At 41.5% G+C, this 19990-nt stretch overlaps 1 protein-coding gene across 2 annotated transcripts in view; it reads left to right on the forward strand.

Annotated features, from left to right (window-relative positions):
• IGF2BP3 (insulin like growth factor 2 mRNA binding protein 3) overlaps positions 1 to 19990 on the forward strand; it is a 121853-nt gene that overhangs the window by 14149 nt on the left and 87714 nt on the right. For both annotated transcript variants that reach the window (XM_068152437.1, XM_068152439.1), the window contains exon 3: positions 10919 to 10967. In XM_068152437.1, coding sequence (XP_068008538.1) covers positions 10919 to 10967 — 49 coding nt within the window. The remainder of the gene's footprint in view (positions 1 to 10918; positions 10968 to 19990) is intronic.

The raw sequence follows: 19990 nt of genomic DNA on the forward strand, positions 1-19990 counted from the left end.
CTCACCAGAATTATTGCCCTATAAAATGAAAGGAGAAAATAAGCTTTGTAGAGTATGGAAGGCTTTGCATGATTGATGATACTTAATAAATTGAAGTTCCTAAAATGTCTTAAAATTATTTTTTTTCCCCAGTAGGCTGACTGTAGGTAGAAACTTACTGTAGAAAATATTGCATAGATGTGCAAAGTGTGTATAATGTCTAATTCCACATCCTAACTGAAAGGTGCTGCATTTTACACTTGGAGAGTATGTTTGGAGGGGAGAGCACACAGTTCTAAATAACAAACTTTTACTGTGAGTACAGGTATGAAACTTTCAGTGTTACTTTGTCCACATTGTTGTTGTTGTTTAACAGGAATTTATTCTGGGGGAGAACTCTTCAGGGAAAATGACTTAATAGAAGTTGCAATAATGTCTGAAAAGCATAAGCCTGACTTTTTGCTTTTAGCAAGTAATGTAAGTGTGGAAAAAGCAGTGGCTCAAAATACTGCATCTGGTGGTGGCAAGAAAAAAAAGACAAAGCCAAAAGGCGGAGTGGTCACTTTCAGTGATTTTCAGGGTTTGATAGGGTGAGAGAAAGGAAGAGAAATTATTTGGTGGTGATAGTGCAAAACCCACACACCCTAGCCCTCCTCCAGTTAGATGCTAGATCTCATCTGCTTTAGGTTACTTAATCAGTTTAAGACTACGTGGAATTGCCATTAGTAAGGGCCGACACTTAAGTGATGTTTCTTGCTGGTATTCAATTACTTCAGAAAAGTGTATTAGTAAAATAATTCCTAGAGAGATTTGGTATCTGTGCAGTCTTAGTTGTCATGGTCATCAGTTCATACCTCAAAAGCCAGCTTTTATTTCTTAAATCTATATGAATAAGATTTAATCTACTGAGTCCTTTGAGATGACAGAGGTGTATTTTTAAACCATGTAATAGGAAATCTACAATGAGTTCACATTCCTCTGGTTGTAAAACTGGGGAAGTGTTCTCCTCAACCTATTCCTGTTAGTGTGGTCTAGAAGATGTGAAAGAAGATATTTATCTTGCCAGTGCTTTAAAAACTTTTCTTGGTTTGTCTTGAGATTGAGAGTAGTAATGTGAATATTGTTATTAATTGAATGAAACCACAACCACGTGTGCAGGCTAACTGTAGATATCTGTTAGGCTTTGCTAGAACATGAGATGAGCATTGTGTATCTTTTAAATGCTCAGTTATGTCAATATAGAGCTGTCCTCTTGTGAAGTTGAGCAATATATATATATTTATGAAAGAAGTAATAGAAAAGGGAAGTTTGAGGCAGAGTGGATGCAGAGTGAGAGCCATACACGTATGTGCATGCACACACACACATTCTGCGTTTGTCGAGTGGCTGTAAACACCAGAAAGTGCCTGAAATGGGGCTGTACCCTTGAAAATGTTGATTTCCTCTGTGGTTCTGGTAGCTCTGCTTTCAGTTGTTGTTCTTTTAAGCGCTAGGACTTAATTCATATTTTTAGATAGTGTTTAGACAATTGCCTGAACGAAGTAGTTGACCCTTATTAATACCCTTTTGTACCGGGGAAGAGACTTGAAATTGCCAGCGAGCCTGTCTGTTAGGTGAAGTTTACACACACAATCAGACTGAGCAGGGCTTTCATTTGTCCTAGTTACAGTAGATAGATGGTATTTTCAGCAGCATGAGTGTTCCAGTGTGTTTCCGTTTCTCAGACCCCACAGGAACCTTTATTTTCAGAGATAATTTTAGGAATTGGACATTAATTTGTGGGTTGGGTTTTTTTTTTGTCTGGTAGTTTGGATGTGTGTGTTTGGGGTTTTTTGTGAAGTAGCCCAAGAGAGGCAGGAAACAGGCTTTTATTCAAATAGTCTGTGTGGGGTGAAACAGCAAGGCAGCAGAGATGTTAAGTGCTAGGATGGGTCCCTCAACTACCCTAACACCTTGTTCATTTCATCTCTAAATTAGCTCTCTCGCAATCAGAAAGGTTTAAATCGGATACTTAATGGCAAAAAAGGTAACAAATAGAAGTTCCCTCTCTCTCAGCTTGGGTTTCTTGCAGCTACCTGCTGTGAGTGTATGGATGAACAACTCGCTGTTTTAACTTCAAGCCTTGTTTTGCTTCCCCTCTGCCCCCCCCCAAAAACACTAGAACTGAATTTGATTGGTTCATCTGGAGCGCACAGCGAATTTAAACCGAGTATTAAAAACCTTAGTTTCACTTGAGCCTGATCATAAGGAGACCAAACCAGATGAGAATCCCTGCCTATAGCTGTGACCTAAGCAATCTGGAAAGCATTTCTGATCTCTGCAAGCAGGCTCATGATTGAGGAAGTTGGTCTCAGCTGTGGGGTGGCAGCTGGATTTGTCTGAATGCTGCTAATTTCACTTAGGTATTTCCATCTGAGAAGGGTGAACCAATGAATGATTTTTGAGACAAGATCTGATATGGTGTCACACCTCCTGAACCAAAAAAAATATGCCAAACTTTTGCACTGTACATATCATCTGCATTGCTTCTTTCCATCTAACTGATGTGCAAAATCCTGTGGAGTAAGAGATGGTAGTGGGGAAGACACATGAGATAAGCACTGTCAGGGTATATACAGCAGCTCCTTCATGGAACAAAGTTTGACTTCTGTAATTTCTCAAGATTTTTTAATTCAGAAAATGCACTGAAGTATCCCACTCCGTTTCTTTCTCTTGCTTGGGTCCTTTAAAAGGAGCTGAATTCACTGAGAATTTAAGTTCCTTCACTTCCTCTGTAGAGCTCTCCAGCCCCTAACTTGGCCATGTATTGCAGGGGCAAGATTCAGTCTACAGCTGCTCCTTACAGCTGATGTAAAACTTCACAGTTCATAATGGAAATATTGACTACTTCAAGTAGCAGTCCCTGTGGACGCTGTAAAAACAGGTGAAGGCAGAGAAGAAGCCTTCAGCTACTTTGGTGGCTGAAGGAAAGGAAAGGTGAGGAGGAGAAAGATGAGTGCTGCCCCTTCATTAGGGGATTACTACTTCATACCAGTTAAGATTTGAAATAAACAAATTTCTTTCTATTTGGAAGCATTTTTTTGCATTTGAAAATGTTATTTTCAGCATTTCATGTCTCCTGAGTGTTTTCATTTAGGTCCAAGTTAGTGATGGGATGGCAGAATCAGTGACAACTGGCCATAGCTGTAAAAGCTTTGGTCAACAACATCAGCTAAGTACTCCAATTGTTTAAGGAATACAGACCTCTGCTCTGAGGGGGAGGGAAAGAGAAACTGTGACTTGTAGGGAAAAATATCAAGTATCTCCCAACAAGCAGTGAAAGAAAAGAAAAACCTAAACCTAACCCAAACAGCCCCCCTGCCCCCCCCATTTCAGCTTCTCCAAAGTTTCATCCTGGGAGAAGACAACAGACCTGAAATGTCAGAAGCCACAAAGGTAGATGGAAGCCCATTTTCCTAAAGGATACTGGAACTTCCCATTTCAATTTAATGCAGTGCTTAATTCTTTAATTACAGAACAAAATCTGAATCTGAACAAATTTCTCTTATTAACAGCACCTAGAAAATTGAAGTTATTTGAATTATGAGTTTGACATTAATATGGTAATAGCAGAATCTTTGAATTTCCTCCTCAACGTGTCTCTCTAGAACACTCAAGGGAATTTACAAATAACAAGGATAAGCTTTTAGTCTAACAAGTGATGTGAAGAATTGTCAGGACGAAATCCTGAAGCAAATGCTTGTAGGTGAAAGCCTACTATGCAGGTAATCTACATAAACATCAGCATTACTGTCAGGCTTACATTGGTTGATGGTACCTATTTTGTATGATGTAACTGGTTGTGCCACTATAAATCTTCTGGGTTTGCTTCTTGAGCTGTCATATCCTGTCTGCAAATATCCAGTCTCTTTTGAAGCATTTGAGCCTATCCTGCTAGGAGAACACAGCCCTGTGCCCAGTTGTATGGCTGGTGGCTTTAGGGAGCAGAGCTGTGTGGTGTGTACTGGCCCCACAGACAGCTTCCTGATTGTTTGTCCCGATGGAAGGTAACAAGCAGATGTGGTGTTTTACAGGCACCAGTAGGAAACCTGATCATCAGCTCAGAGGGATCTGTGAGGTAACCCAAGAGCCAGATTTTCATCTTGAATGCTGAGTTAACACACCTCTCCAAAGCAGCTACTTTGGGTTGCACGTGCAAGATGAAAAGGCAAAAGTGTAGCTGGGAGCCAAGCGTTAATTATATCATGAATGAGCTTCGAGGGAAAACTTTCTTTGTCCAGATTTTATGGAAACCCCTTATTCTGAGTGGTAGCACAGAGTGTTTCTAAATCCAGGTTTGGGATTAAATAATGAGGCAACACAAGGAGGAGTATTGCTGCAGTTTGCCTGTGACTAGCTAAGCTTTGCTTGAATTGCTGAACTGGGTCTGAAATCGGAGCGGTAATGTTTCCTCTTCAAGCCTTCTGCTGTCCAGATCAGCATATCGAAATAAGAAATGGTGATATTTGTTAACAAGTCAGTGTTTGAAACCATTCTCCTTTCTTCTTGTAGATAAGGAATGAAGATGAGCTCTTTGGTTCACAAGCTAATGGCTTGATTTGATAAAATACAGTAACTGCTGTCAATATGCCTTGCAATATAGACTAGAAATTAATTGTCTCTTAATAGAGGTGATATGCCTTCCTCTCTTTCACTTCATGAAACCTGAGTGTGTTTTTAACAAATTCAGTACACTCTCTTTGTGGATAGGGAGTGTGACCTCTGACAAATACAAAAGCAAGAACTACTGGTTAGGAATAAGCAAATGGATATGTATTTGTGTGTGTACATGCCTAGAAAATGTTATCAAAACATGGCTTAGTAAGTGTTCAAAGAGCTTTATTTGGGTGAACTTATTTCCATTCATCAGGTGCTGTCAGTAATAAACAACTTAAAAGCTGAAAAGATGGCTTATATTCATGGAGTCTTCAGCATGAAGTCAGGTGGCAGGCAGAGGCTGGAGCACCTCTTACAGGACAAGCCACTCCAGTGGCTTAGTTGGCATCACTGTCTGATTTGCCATGAAGAAAACAAAAAGCCTCCTCCCTTGCCTTGTAACTATAAAAAAAAAAAGTTAATTTTTTTTTACCCCAAAGACACAAATGTGAATTGAGAGTTAATAATCTTGTTTCATTCTGTACACCTGTTTGCCTTTTTAAATCCCCTTCCCACCAGAGGAACATTTAAAACCACTGATTCATTCTGTTGTGATCGAGCATCAGCTTCTTGAAGCAACCTTAGGGGGAGCAGCTAATAAACTTCATGTGTGGGAAGCTTTTTTTTTTGTTGATTTTTTTGTCTTTTCCTTGCCTGTTTTTATTTTGTTGGCTGCAGAATGAACAATAAGGCACCTCTCCCCCCTATAAGTTCAGTTGATTGCCACCAGCTTTATGTTTGGCTATAGCAGTTGCTAACTCTGCTTCTGTGGCTGCTCATGTCAAGACCTCTTTTATACCCAAGTTGTTTCTCAGCCACTGGCATTTGCCACAGTCCATAGCAGGTTTTCAGTTGTGTGGTGGGATGTGTTGTATTTTGGTTGCATGTGGGTTTTGGTGGTGGTGTCTATTTTACATAGATATAAAATATTTCATCCTCATCTGTTTAAATTTGTGAAGAAAGCTTGAGAGATGATGGGTTTACATGGCTCTTTGGAGCTCAGGGAGCAAAAGGGTTGTTTCAGCGGGTGGATTTGCAGGGACATCACACACAACTGGCAGTGCCAGGGGACCACAAGCTTGGAGGCAGCACTGAGGAGTAACACCACTCTGTGATGCTGGGTACTGGCATTCTCTGCATTGTGTTGTTGGTACCAGGTGCCAAGACCTTTTCCAGGTAACCAGTACAGCAGTGCCTACCTAGAATGCATGGAATGAATAAGCTCTTGCCCTTTGTGTGATCCTAAGAGTAGAAAAGACAGACCATTTGCTTTCTATCCCATAGGTATTGAGTTCAAACAATTGAATGGACTAACATTGTTGATGTTCACTTGATCTGCTTTGAAATACATTTAACTCTTTTCCCATAGAGTCCTGCTTAAGAGGAGCAGGTTTGCGCCGTGTGGGTTTAAGGCGTCAGTGTTGTGCATAGCTCCTGTGGCTGCTGAAATAAGGCACTGTTAGATGGTGTTATTGTTGAGAATTAAGGAGCAGGAGGTAGCAGCTCTCTGAGGAAAGGGAGGATGGTGAGAAGGGTCTGTTGAGAGTGTGGGTATAACAACAGTGCGGAAATGCAGTCACTTTGATACTTCTGTGTGCGGTCAGCTCTGAAACAGTGAAATTGTGACACACCTGAGAGATACAAAATAATCACAACTGCCAGCAAAATCAAGATATACTTAGTAACTCTCTGCCTTCTAATTGTTTATCCTGGGGGGGGTGTGGGGTGAGTTTTTTTCCTCCAATTTGCCCGTTAGGGGAGGTGCGGACAATGAAATTGTATTAGTTAAAATGTATACTGAGACTTTATGTGATGCAACCCCCAACAATTTCTGATACCTTTTTAACTCAGGAGGATTTTGATAGGTTGAAGAAAAACAAAATTGTATAGGGAGGGCAAAGAGAGAAGAGTGCACAGAAGATCCTGAAATTGGGTTTTTTTCTTTCCTCTTCCCACCACATTTTCCCTATGACATGTTTAGTACAGTTTCATGTGTGGAGGGTTCTTGTGGCTTGGGACCACCTGCTGTCCCCATGTGTGTTCTCTGTTTACACAGGAGAGATTACTCCTTCAGATCACCAAGCTGATTTAGAGTAAATTGTCCATTTTAGTGGTACTTTACCCTTTCTGTCTCAGTACACACATGTAGCACAAGTATGTTGCTTCCTTGCACAGTGGTGTCTTTCTGCTTTACCTGCTTTGTGTTGCAGAGGTGTTCATGTCCTCCAAACATAAGGCTTCATGCCTCACCATCCCAAGAATAAATACGGTGACAGCCATCAGCATGGCTTGAAGTAACTGAATCTAGTTACTTGCATAGTCCCTGGAATTGAAGATTAGAATGTGTACAATTCCTCTTAAGGAAAAATATTGCCAAATAAGTGTTTATGGACTGACCTTATATAGAAACCAGCAAGTCTTTCGTCTTGCCCAATTAAAGGTGTTTTGCATGTCTTTGGAAAAGAGAAACAAGTAGGAACACCTGCTCACGTGCTGTGAACTAGAGCTTTCAAAAACCTTCTTATCACACAGAGCACAAACTTAATCTACCCCAACTTTTTTTTTCAGTTGACATCTATTTGCATTGCCCATTCAGAGTGTAAGAAATGAATTAAGAACTCTGCTTAAACTGGAAAAAGTGCATCCACAAGGCTTACATGAGTCACACTGAGATATGCTGGCAATGTTTACTGAGGTTTTATTAAGACTAGCTGAAACTGGTGTAATAAAATATGTTGGTAGGATTTTTCAGGACTATTTCTTGTCTTGCATACCTGATATGAATGCAAGTACTTGTAGAGTAACAAAACTTCATATTACTTAAAGGTAAAACAAACCTCTGTAGGTTTATGCTGCCTGAGAGGTGACAGCAATAGGAACTTTATATATACTGTACTTGGAAGGAAATTAGAGTTATGAGGAAGACAAAAAGCATCCTAAAAGAGCTGATGTTGTCTGAGAAGAGAATTTCTGAGATGCTGCTGCTATCTATAATTTCCTTTCCATATCTACTGTGTAGAATTTTGTTTCTGCACAAAAAGGCACTTTGTGAAGTCAGAACCCTTCCTCATGGAAGCTGTTGTCACTCCTTGAAATGCAGTCAGGCACGGCTTTGTCCCTTAGTCTTTGCTATGCGTTTGTATTCGGTTTGGGGTTTTTCTTGAAGTTGAGAGCTGGTTCCCTGCACACAGAGGTGATGGTGAATTGCTAGTGCCACCCTGCCGTGAGGAGCTGCCAAAGCTGCCTGTCCAAGCAGGAGCTGTGCAGGTATTACAGCTTGTGGAGGATTCAGGCTACATCTGCTTGCTGCTAGTTCAGTGTTCATTCTTGTCCTGGCCACACAGAACCACCTCCAATATTTCTATCCTTTCTGTGTGTGGGGAAAGGGGTTACCAGATTTGTGTAGTTTTGGGTAATTTTAAGAAATAAGCTTACACTAGTTTGTTTATGTGTATATATTAAGATAGAAGCTGGTAGTGATTGAAATGGAGAAATCTTGAAGTGTTTGTAATCTTTTATCTTACACTGGTTGTGTGAGATTCCTCTCTCGATCGTGCAAAGCTTTGTTCATTTCCCCTTATTGCTAATTGTACAGAAATGATGTTGATGCATGTGCAGTTTTTTTCCATGAGGCTTTAACCTCATGCATTAGGTGACAAATTATAATTACTTAGTGTAGCCAAGCAACTGATGAAGGTGTAAATAGTTTCGAATTAAATGGTTCACATGGCTATTTCTTGTCACTTTGAAGCTACCTTTCAGCTCTGTACTATAGCTGCCTCACTATTGCCGTAAAATGAGGCGCACAGCAGGGCTGTATCTGTTTTGTACATGGCTTGCCACTTCCTTTGGTTCTATGAATGTGAAGAAATGGTACTTTTAAGGTGTCATTTTTCCCCTGCCCCTCTGCTTTCCCTCTCCTTAGCCCCTGCACGATGTTCAAATTATTTCTGTGCTATGTTTTAAACGGCATCTGGCATCAAACTTTTCAGTCCCTGTAAGTTGTGGGAATAAAAAACCCCACCCATCTCCAACAACATGTTATCTCTTTTATTGTCCAAGTTAGAGAATGCTTGCCTTCCCCCCCTCCCCCCTTCCTTTTCATTTTGGTCTGCTTTTCAGGTGTCGGGAAGTAAAAGATTATCCTTCTGGAATGAAATGCGGGATGGGAGTTGTGTGTGTGTGAACCTTTTATGTGTGCTTCTGGGAAGGACTCCTCCCCTTCTCCTCACTAGCAGACCTACACTGCTCAGTGTGGGCATTTGTCTAGCTTGGTGTGGAGCTGGGGTGAGACCTGTTGTTGGTGTGCTGGCTGGGCTGTTGTGTGCTTGTGTCCCCCTGTGAGTGGCACTCCTTGCTACGAAACTCATGAATTTTAATTTGAATCTACAAGTGTGAGAGACTAATGGCATGCCACAGTTTGAAGCACATTCAATAGCCTATTGGCTGCCAATTTTGTGGTTTGGGATTTTTCTGCTTTAAAGATTCCCAGTATTTTTAATGAAGAATGAACATCCCCCCCTTTTTTTTTTTTGGCTGCTACTTTAGGACCCAGCTTTCAAGTTGCAGGTTGCTGTGTGAGATCGTTCTGATGCTTCAGAGCAGTGTATCAGTGCTTTAGGGTGATTGTTTTGTAGCAGGATTGATAGCTGAGACTACAGTTTAAGGAAATCTTTGCAAACTTCAAGGAAATGTTCTCCAGCTCCCCTCTTATAGTGAAGCAGCTCCTGACTTCTGCTTTGCTCTCTTGGAAACAAAAGCTTAAACAAGGTTGTGTGTGATTTGGGTTTTTGGTTCTCCCTTCCTTGCCTGCTTGTATGACCACGAAACAGCTGAGAAATGCTGCACAGCTGAAACCTGTTCATCTTTTCTGGAGACAGTGCTGTCACTTGATCCCATGGTCACTGTAGCATTGGGGGTGATGCCTTCATGTGAGAAGTTTTGAGTGAGCTGGCTTTGTGCTGTAAGTTTGGGCTGTGCCCTGAAGAAAGCTTGTGAGAGGAGCATTTTGAGATGTGAAACTCACTGTAGGCATAGGTGGATTGGTGGTGTTAAGGAGTGGATTTTAAAAGGATCTGTGGGGAAAAATAAAAGATTTCAGTTTTGCTGCTGGACAGGAACATCTCTAAATTTTTCTTTCAAGGTTTCGCTTGTCCACCTAAGTCTAACAAACTTCTGCTACAAAAAGTCTTTGAGCTGTGAATTGGTTTTGGTACTGAGCAATTAGAACACCAAGTAAAACTGAGCGTTTGAACACAAGAAGCTTCCTTGAGCTGCTTTGGTGAAACAAAATATAGATGAGACTTTCAAACCTAGGCTGCTCAGTGTTGTCCCCTCTCTCTTCCCCAGACCTTCCCAGGCTAGCCAGACAGATCCAGGCAGAATGCCTTACCTGAGTTCAGCTGAAACTGTGTTAATCTACACATTCTTGTAAATCCCAAGGGGTTTGTGGCATCTCTGGCATTTATTTGTTCTCTCACTTTGAGGGAAGGGAGGAGACAAAGGACTTGGCTGTGAAAGCAGTCAGCATGCTGCCAGGCTTTGCAGTAGCACTTCAAAGTGAATGTTTTGTTTACTAGATAAGCGAAAACTGATGTAAATTTGGGGTGAGAATACAATGGGTTTACTGATGCTTACCCCCTTCTCCAGATCAGAGACTGAGAATGTTAGTCACAGAAATTAGAAATGAGTCTGTATTACACTAATGGAAAGCTTAATATCAAATGTATACAATATAGAATTTTTCTCCCTTGAAATGTAGGCTCCTTAAGTACCTTCTTGGTAAATGGGAAAACAAAACACCTAAAAACCAACCCCGACCAACAAAGATGAATTCTTGAAGCGTGTACAGGGGAAACCCAGTACAAGTGCATGGGATTATTGCGCTCATTTATAACAGAGAACTAGATATTGAAGTCCTTAAAGCTGAAATATAAAGACTCCAAGAAAAGTGGGGACTTCATGAAATGTAACAGCTGTCAAATGTGTAACAAGCATTTCTGTAACAGCTCTTTGGGCTCGAAATGGTTTTGACCTGGCATTCCCCTCGCAGCGATCTGTTGGGCTTTTTGGAGTTGTGTGCTGAGTTTTGCCCCTCTTCGTTGTGACAGGTCCTCGAAGGTATGACACTGCTAGGTAGAGTCTTAGCTTGCAATAATGTTTCTCTTTCTGTGTCGTGTTATGTTTATTTTTTTTTTTTCTTGTTGGTTTGTTTTCCCAACTATTTTCTTGGATTTATTTTCAGGAGTCGGAAGCTTCAGATCAGAAATATCCCGCCTCATTTGCAGTGGGAGGTAGGAAATCACTTGAAAAAAACCATAATGCTTTCTGTGCTTAAAAAACTGTGTTTCTGTTTCACTCTTTATCCACAAGGCTTTCCCCCTTCCCCCACCTTTCACTTGCTTTGCACACACCACCCATTCTGTTCTGGGGAAAAATCCTTTGCAAGAGGGAACAATAGAGCCTTCTAAGCAATTCAGATAACTGTCTTCATTTCTGCTCTCTGAGTTAACCATAAAAAATGCTGAAATGAATTCTTTGGTGAATGCTGACTTCCTGATGCAGTCAGTCTCTTTGACTGAAAGCTTGTCCCTTTTGGACCTTGCTGGTGGCTGGTGTATGAGTTCAGTAAACTTAATGAAAGTTCATGTTTAAATACTTTCTCCAAACCTTTACCACAGCAAAAATGTAATGCTTTTTTTGTTTTGTTTTCTCCTGTTTTGCTTTTCCTTGCTCCTCTATGGTGGTGGTATTATACAAATTGTTTGCTCATGCTATTACAGTTATTGGCTCTGGCTGATACATTGTGTACTTGCTGTTTACACTCTACAAATAGTGTGATGGTTTTTGCAGTTATAATTGGGCTACTGTGAGAATGGATATGTTTTCTTTGCTGTTCTTCCACCTTGTATGTGTTTAAAATACTGTTTTCATGTTTCACTAGTGGTAAGTCATCTTTTTGCCTGAGGGAGATTAGAGGGTGGAGGGTTTGAGGATAAAGCTCCTGTACAGTTGTTCTCTGAGCAGGTTTGGTCTGTTGCCTTCCTCTGACTTTCCCTCTGCAGCCACTTCTTTGTTTGCACTGCCTGATTGCTTCCTAGCTTTGGAGAAAAATGGAGTCATTGCTCTGTCCACTCTAGGCTGTCAGCCACAGGATTTCTGTGTGATAGCAGCACACACCACCTCTCATTCAGCTGAAACATGATACTGATCCATTTGATACATTTTTGTTTCAAATTCATAACAGAGAGTTGAGGGTGACTGATTTGAGGCTTTACTCTACTTTTTTTGGGGGGTATAAACTCCCTCTGATGAATCTATGCAGGATTAGTGTCACAGCAGAGGTATATAATTCAGAAAATGTTAATAAAGACAAATAAAAGCACTGCTGAGAAGAAGACATCAAAATGCTTTTACCTGCTTGTCTCTCCTTACACACACATAGCCATTACTGCTTGTATGTTACAGGTATTTACCTTGTTTCCCATCTGCTCCTTGATTTCCCCCCCCCCAATGTTTTCCTTCTCTTCCTCCACTGCTGCTGTTCCTGTAAATGACATCTGCTCTCAGTGACATGTTCCTTCTACCCTGTGTTTTTAAAACTATCTTCCCTAAGTTCCCCCAGAAGTGTTACAATTGTCACTATTAACCTCGTCTCAACCATGCCTAGATCACAGTATCACAGTATCACTTAGGTTGGAAAGGACCTCGAGGATCATCGAGTCCAACCTGACACCGCAGACCCCATGACTAGACCATGGCACCAAGTGCCACGTCCAATCTCCCCTTGAACGCCTCCAGGGTCGATGACTCAACCACCTCCCCGGGCAACCCATTCCAATGCCGAATGACTCGCTCGGTGAAGAACTTCCTCCTCACCTCGAGTCTGAACCTCCCCTGGCGCAGCTTGAGACTGTGTCCCCTTGTTCTGGTGCTGGTTGCCTGGGAGAAGAGGCCAACTCCCTCCTGGCTACAACCACCCTTCAGGTAGTTGTAGAGGGCAATAAGGTCACCCCTGAGCCTCCTCTTCTCCAGGCTAAACAATCCCAGCTCCCTCAGCCTCTCCTCATAGGGCTTGTGTTCAAGGCCTCTCACCAGCCTTGTTGCCCTTCTCTGGACACGCTCAAGTGTCTCAATGTCCTTCTTAAACTGATGTCCTGAAGTTGCTTGTATAGCCCTGATTCTGCAGGTGCAGGATTTAGAGGCCCTGAAATCACAGTATTACAGTATCACTAAGGTTGGAAGAGACCTCAAAGATCACAGAGTCCAACCTGTCACCACAGACCTCATGACTAGACCATGGCACCAAGTGCCACTTCCAATCCCCTCTGGAATACCTCCAGGGACGGTGACTCCACCACCTCCCTGGGCATCACATTCCAATGACTAATGACTCTCTTAGTGAAGAACTCTCTCCTAACCTTGAGCCTAAACTTCCCCTGGTGCAGCTTGAGACTGTGTCCCCTTGTTCTGGTGCTGGTTGCCTAGGAGAAGAGGCCAACCCCTTCCTGGCTACAACCTCCTTTCAGGTAGTTGTAGAGAGTTGTAACCCCTACAATGCTCATGCATTCTCGTGCAAAATCAGGGCTGCTTGCCAAGTATGGTATGTCCATAAATAAAACTGCAGGAAGTTTGAGTGCTGGGGGCCTGTCACTTCTGCCCTAAGCAGGTAAGTCTTGTATGTTGTCAGGAGTGCTGATAACAAAACACAGCAACTGGTGATAAAGTTCATCAGGGAATTATATTCAACTTAACCTTGGACTCCAGTGGTGGTTGTGGGGTTTTGTTTCTTCTTTATTTGTTTTTTTGGTGCTAAAAGACCTTGCTAAAATGTTGTTTTTTGAGCTCTATAAGAAAGTTTTGGATGATTTCTCCTTAAAACAAATCCTTCTTGCAATAAATTGCTTGGTAGGGAGAGTGTAAGTTTATACATAGAGAGAGATTCATACTGCAGCAACGCTCCTGCATAGTATGTTCTGAGGGGATGCTGTGTGCACACGTATGGCAGCTGGAGCAGTTTCACTCAAATTGTTTCTTATAGTCCCTCTGTGCCAATTTACTTGCCTCATCACTCCTTTGTTAATTGCTTGAATCAAGACTGATTTCTAATGGGTGTGAAATCTTTAAAACCAAACCAAACTAATGGAAGAGGCCTCTAGGTTAGTTCAGTCTATCAGCTGAAATACAAAACACACTTGGTAACCTGTAACACCTTCCTTTTTAGAGTGACCTACATGAATAGAATGGAAGAAAGATGAAAGATCTTGTGAGGTTCTTTTTTTAGTCCTGGTATAATTACTATTAGGCAGGTTATGTTGTCATTCTCTTCATGTGTTTTCTTAAGCTCTGTTGAAATAATTCTTCATTTAAAAAACAATATGGTTTTGATGGAAAATGAATGGCTTCCAAGGAAGCCACAGGTGTGTACCCCTAGCAGTTGGTGTGTGCACCTTGAGTTGGACACTTCACAGATCTTCTTGATGCTAGTGTGCCACACAGCGTTACCTGTATGTCCTGGGCCCGGTGGGACTGAGACCCAGTGAGTGTGGGTGCACACCTACACCCAACAGGGATGGTCCTTGGCTCGTAACGAATCACCCACAAAACCTCTTATAAAGTGTCCATAATGTTCTCAAGTGCAGCTCCTTGGATTTGGAGAAAGCAGGTGTGGAAGAGTGGTAGATGTGCTGGTCCTGTAGCAACTTGGCTGCAATTTGTAACGTGAAGTATAAGGGCTTGGTAGCAGCCTCCCCCTCCTGAGTACCTCAGAGAACAGTATTGTTCTTTCTGGGTTTCAGAACCAGAAAAAAAAATCAGAAATAAACTGAAGCTTAATCTGATCTGAGACTCTGTTATGCTGCATCATCTGAGGAAGATACCCTGGTGTCAATATGGGTGCTTTCCTCTCCATGCAGAGGGGAGCTGGCTTGTGAGATGCATAAAATGCCAGAGTAAATGAGTTTCTTGTGAAACCCTTGAAACTGTTTCACTGCTTTACCCTCTTTCTGAGAGGGTGCATGTCTATTTAGTGAAATCTAGTGCCTGTAGTGATGTGGAAGAGAAAGCATTGAACTTCAGTGTTAAGGAAATCTTGACTTGCACTTGGAAGAAACTGGATATCCTGATGACTCACGTGAGGTAGGATGCTTGATCTATGGCTATTCCATATAGACTGGGAAATACACAGTGAATGTAAATGGCCCCAGAATAATGAACATTTACTGATGAAACGTTTCATAAATCAACTACATAAAATCAGATTACTTACTCTTCTGGCTGCTTTTTGTTGAGGAAGATATTCCAACTAGTTTTCCTCCCTATGTAGATTGAAGTTACTGAACCAAATACTGACTCTTGCAACCAGTCATAGCAATGGACTTGTCTCCTTGGGCAATGCAAAAAGTAATAGTAAAAGCAATAAAGTTAAGATGACCCTTTTAGACTGTGTTCAGGCCCAAGTGGTGGAAGAGAGGCAGATAATGATCTGCTATAATCTGCTGAGTTACTACACTGAAACAAACCCACAAGGTTGTAATTGTGAAGAATTCACTCTTAAAATGCAGCTGTAAAAGATACTATTCTATGCATTCTAAGGCATTCAAGATTAAGTTTGCACTAAACTTGCCTGCTAATTAATCTGAACTTCAGGAAGGTCTGTGTGTTTGTTGGTTTTGTTTTTTTTTTTGGTGAGGTTCTGCAGATTTCTCTGCCTGTGGGTTGAAAATACTCTTGTACTACTTGCCCAGCTAGGAGAAACTGGGTGTGAAGGGAAGGCAACATCTCTGTCTGAACTAAAGACAAGGTAGGACTTGAGTCAGACCGCAAGTGAAGCTCAGGCTGGTAGAGGCTCTCGAACTTCATGTTCTCATCCAGCAGGTCATACCCATTTCCCCCACTTCCTTCCCTGGGCTCTCTGGATTTGAGGACTTTGGATCAGTGTACATCTTCCACAAAAGCATCATCATTTCTGGAATGCATCTTCCCTCTGCTCGCACGTAAATTGCCTACAGAGGTTATTGTATCAATTTAGTGATTTGAAGGACATACACATGATCAGACTATTTTAAAATCAGATTGACTTGCCACTAAGGTTTTGTGAAGGAAACCCTCAAACAATTATTATACTTCCTTTTTAAGTGATAGTAAGTGGGCATTTCCTCCCTCCTGCCCTTTCCTTTCCATACTCAAATACAATGTCCAGATTGATGCTAAGAATCACTTCAAGTGAGAGATTTGGCACACCACCTTCTCCCATTCTACACACACACCAATCTCCTCTTTCCCTGGCACTAAGGTTTCTGCAGGAAACCAAATAGATCATTATTACTCTTTCCTGAACCACAGTCTGTAACATACTGTTTTGACTCCTAATTTGTAACCACAAGTAATTCCTCACTTAACTTGTGAGTGTTCAGCACTGGAGGTGTATTTACAAAACAAAATGATATGCCTTCCAGAAGGAGGTCTAGGTGTGGTGATTTGAAACTCAAGTACCTAGAGTTTATTTCTCATTCAACATGACAGGGATCCAAGTGGAGTTGTTCTCAGAAGGATCTGCTGTGTGAAATGTCACTTATCTTTTTTTCCCCCTTGCTTTCTTTTTAAACATTTTAAAACCAGTTTCCTCAGTGTAGAGTATGCTTCAAGGGATTTTCTTCCCAAATATTTTTTTCTGTGCTTAGTGAATAAAACACTAGAGAACAGACTTTCAGGACACAGATGGTGCCAGAAACAGCACTTGCTGGCTCAGCGGGAAGGTATCAGTTGAAGAGTTCCCACTTACCTTCTGTAGGTTTATTTCCTTATTGGTTTGTATGGAGCAGATAAACACATACAGTGTTGATGAACTTTGTAACAGAAAAGGTAGACTAAAAGCCCAGCTTGTGCAATGTCAACCTGTTGAGTTGAGCAGAGAAGCAAGGAAAACACTGAATGTATATTCCTAGCTCTGCTGTGAGACTTGCAGGTTGCTTTCAGGAGCAGAAATGCGTGGGAAGGGAGGTCTGATTTAGCTCTTCCAAAGGAAAAAGTATGTTACTAAATATGGCTTGTTTTGCCTTGCTTCATCATGGAAGTGACAAATGAAGCCTCAGAGTGATGCTTAGACCTCTGATGTTTTAGATTCTCCAAGAAATAGTAGTAATGGAAAAGGGTTTCTGGATCAAAGTTGTAATGTGAGTGCAGGTTCAGCGTTGAGACTTCTATCAATGCAATAAAGGTTTGAGACCTCTCTAGTCAACTGCAAATTTAAACCCCAACCCTCAGTTTATTCCAAAGATTCAGGGCTGGTTATGGTCATGAGTAAATGTTAGTAAATCTTCTTACAGTTGCACATAACTGTTTGTTCTGAAGATTTATAGTAGCTTGTGTTGCTGCTTCGACTAAAAGAGATGAGCTGTGTCAGGTGGGTTGGCTGCTTTACTGTGTTTAACTCTAGAAATGCACTGTGAAAACTGATCTTCCTGAAGAGCATCCTGCTTATGAGGCACCTTATTCTAGATTACCAAGAATATGAAAAGGACAGGTGGGGTTCAAGAAAGGAAAAGAACAACATGACACCATTGCAATTAAGAGTAAATCAGAAGTATACAAAGCTGCTATTTCTCATAAAGCAACATGTAAAGAAGAGATGCAGGAATGAGCTGAGCTGCAATGAAAAGAATTCTGGAAGAATGATGATTCAAAAGAGAGGTTTAAAATCTATTGAAAATATGATCTTTCACCTCAAGCCTCTTCCAAGAATCCTCACTTAATGTACTGCTATAAAAATAATGTATAGCTACAAAAGAGCTAGCAAAATTCTGAGCATGCACAAATTATCTGCTGCTGCCTGCCAGGTGTGGGAATTTCTGTTAGAAATCACTGTTTTCTGCTTCCTCCTCATCAGGCTATAAGCTGTACTTTTTGCCACTTACTACTAGCCCTACTCAGCAGGAGAACATGGTAGTCTGTTCTCTCTGGTAGTTTTCTACATATTTGCAGACCTATGATGTTTAGGAAGGGTTGAGGAGAGAGTTTTAAGATCTTTCAGTCTCTTCTTAAGACTGATTTTTATGCAATTGATTGCTCTTAAGTCTTTCACCTGACAACGTCCCATGAGGCTTCTACAGAGTAGTTTCTGTAGTTTAATTGCTTTGAGCTCTTCTCTTGTCCTCTATACACTTGCAGTCTTTCACCCTTGTTCCCACCTTCAGATTTAATAAACAGAAACCTAATACAACACTAGGTGTGGTGTTCTCCTGCAAACTTTGTGAAATGGAGCTCTTCAGTTTGACAGTAGGATGATAATGACTATTGCCTTGCAGTGATTACAAGCTCAACTTGTCACCTGCTATTGTAGTGCTCACTATTTACCTTATGAGTCTGTTGTGGAGGACAGTGTCAAAAGCCTTCTGAAGAGAGAGATTTCCCCCCCACACCCCCCCCTCCATTTACTGCTAATTCTGCTATGATGAGAAGTTGGAGAGATTTATTAAGAGCTATGTACATCAGAGAAAGTCTGCATGTTGATCTGCTTATTTTGATTCCTACCCTACAAGACAGAGGGTAGATCAGCCCTTGGGGCAATACAGAGTCCCAGGGCAGATCACTGCTTCCATGTCTTGGATCTATACCCAGTGGAAAGAGATGCTAGTCATATTTCTTTTCTCTGACCTGGGCCCCACACTCTGAACTAACTATTTTGCCTAAGCTGCACTTAATTCCTGTTTCCTAACTGCTCTTAGCAGGTGAGTCAGACTGACATAGGAAAAGGAACTGCATTTGCTGCAGACCATCCAGTTCTGCACTTAGGACAACATACTAGCTTATGCTGGGATTTTAATTGCCTGGCTTAATCATATGGGGTGATGTTTGCAGGTATGTGTGAGGTAGTAAACACCATATGCAGGTGTTTAAAATACAGGATATGGGAGTAGAGGTCCTTGGATAAACATGCAACAAACTTATTTCTCACTTGCAATGATTTATTCATATCAGCTTGTTGGTTGTGGCACTGTTGATTATTGTCTTTACAGTTATAAAGAAGGAAGAATCCAGTAGGGAAAGTACTTGGAGGAGTTTGGGGCACATCATTTTTCTCTTAAATCAGAATTGTATTGATCCTTTGATCAAATGTCTGCCCCCATTTAAATGCTAATATCCCAGGTGCCCCTACTGATGGTGAGTTTGCTGTGCTTTTCCTACAGTTGTAGGCTTAGAAAAGTAGCACAGTGTTAGTTAACACAACTTTTTTTTTGTGGGAAACTTGTATTGCAGTAGTTTAGGTAAGGAATGGAGAAGTTAGAGGTGAGGTCAGGGCTCTTTTGTGCTGAGCACCTAGAAGTTATGGAAGGTGGTCTTCCAACCATAGCAACTAGACATAATGTCAGTACTCTGTTTCAAAGAAATATGAAGATTCACCAAGTCAGAGCTGACTGACACAGTTTAGAGGTGTGAAAGTTATCCTTCCTGGTGGCCAAGGTGAAAAGTTGAAAGAATAGGAAGTTGAAGATCTGTGGTTTGTTGCTACAGGAAATGTGGTATCAGGATGGTTGTTCAGGCAGCCACCTTGACTCATATGGCAGAGGCAAGAAGGTTGGCCAAGCACCTTTTGAAGAACACACTGCAGTGCCAAAGCTGTTGGACCAGAATATTAAGCAACCTGGAACAACTCCTGCCTCCTCTGAACATGCTGAGTAGCAAACTGCAGTGACTTTGGGGTGAATTTTTTTGAGCTGTCAGTTAACCCTCCTATGGAGGGATAAGGTCAAGAAGTAGAGGGAAACATCCGTTTGAACCTGAGACTTAGTATGTTGTCTTATGCGAGTCACTTAGCTCTGAGATTCAGTGGGTTGTGTAGATCTCTGTTGGCATATGAACTGCTTTTGGCTGTGATGGGCCCTAATGTCAAAGCAGAGAAAACCAGTGAGTTTTGAGTGCTAAATGTGGCCATTCCAGTGAAGACACACAGAAGCTTTGGCATTAGAGACTGCACTTATGGGTTTATCATATCCCCTCCCCCCCCCCAAATATTCAGTGGGAGAAAGAGTTAAGGGATTTTGGTTTGGGTTTTCCAGAAAATTTCTGGTTTTGTGACTTTTTTCATCATCTAGGATAAAGGCACAACCTGTGATTCCTTAACTGGTCAGAAATGTTCTAATACCTAAACCAGCAGTTAGCATGCAAGAATTTGGGCATTGTCACCATGAGGCTGCTTGGCATTGTTAGAACAATGTGTTTCTCACAAGCCTAGAATAATATGGTTGCTTGTTTACCCTGTCACTAACAGTGACTTGGAAACTTCAGAGATCTGAAGAGACATACTGAGCTTGCTTAG

The sequence above is a fragment of the Melanerpes formicivorus genome, unplaced genomic scaffold, assembly GCF_026170545.1.
Source record: "Melanerpes formicivorus ecotype bairdi unplaced genomic scaffold, bMelFor1.0.p_v2 SCAF_23, whole genome shotgun sequence".
Classification (NCBI taxonomy): Eukaryota; Metazoa; Chordata; class Aves; order Piciformes; family Picidae; genus Melanerpes; species Melanerpes formicivorus.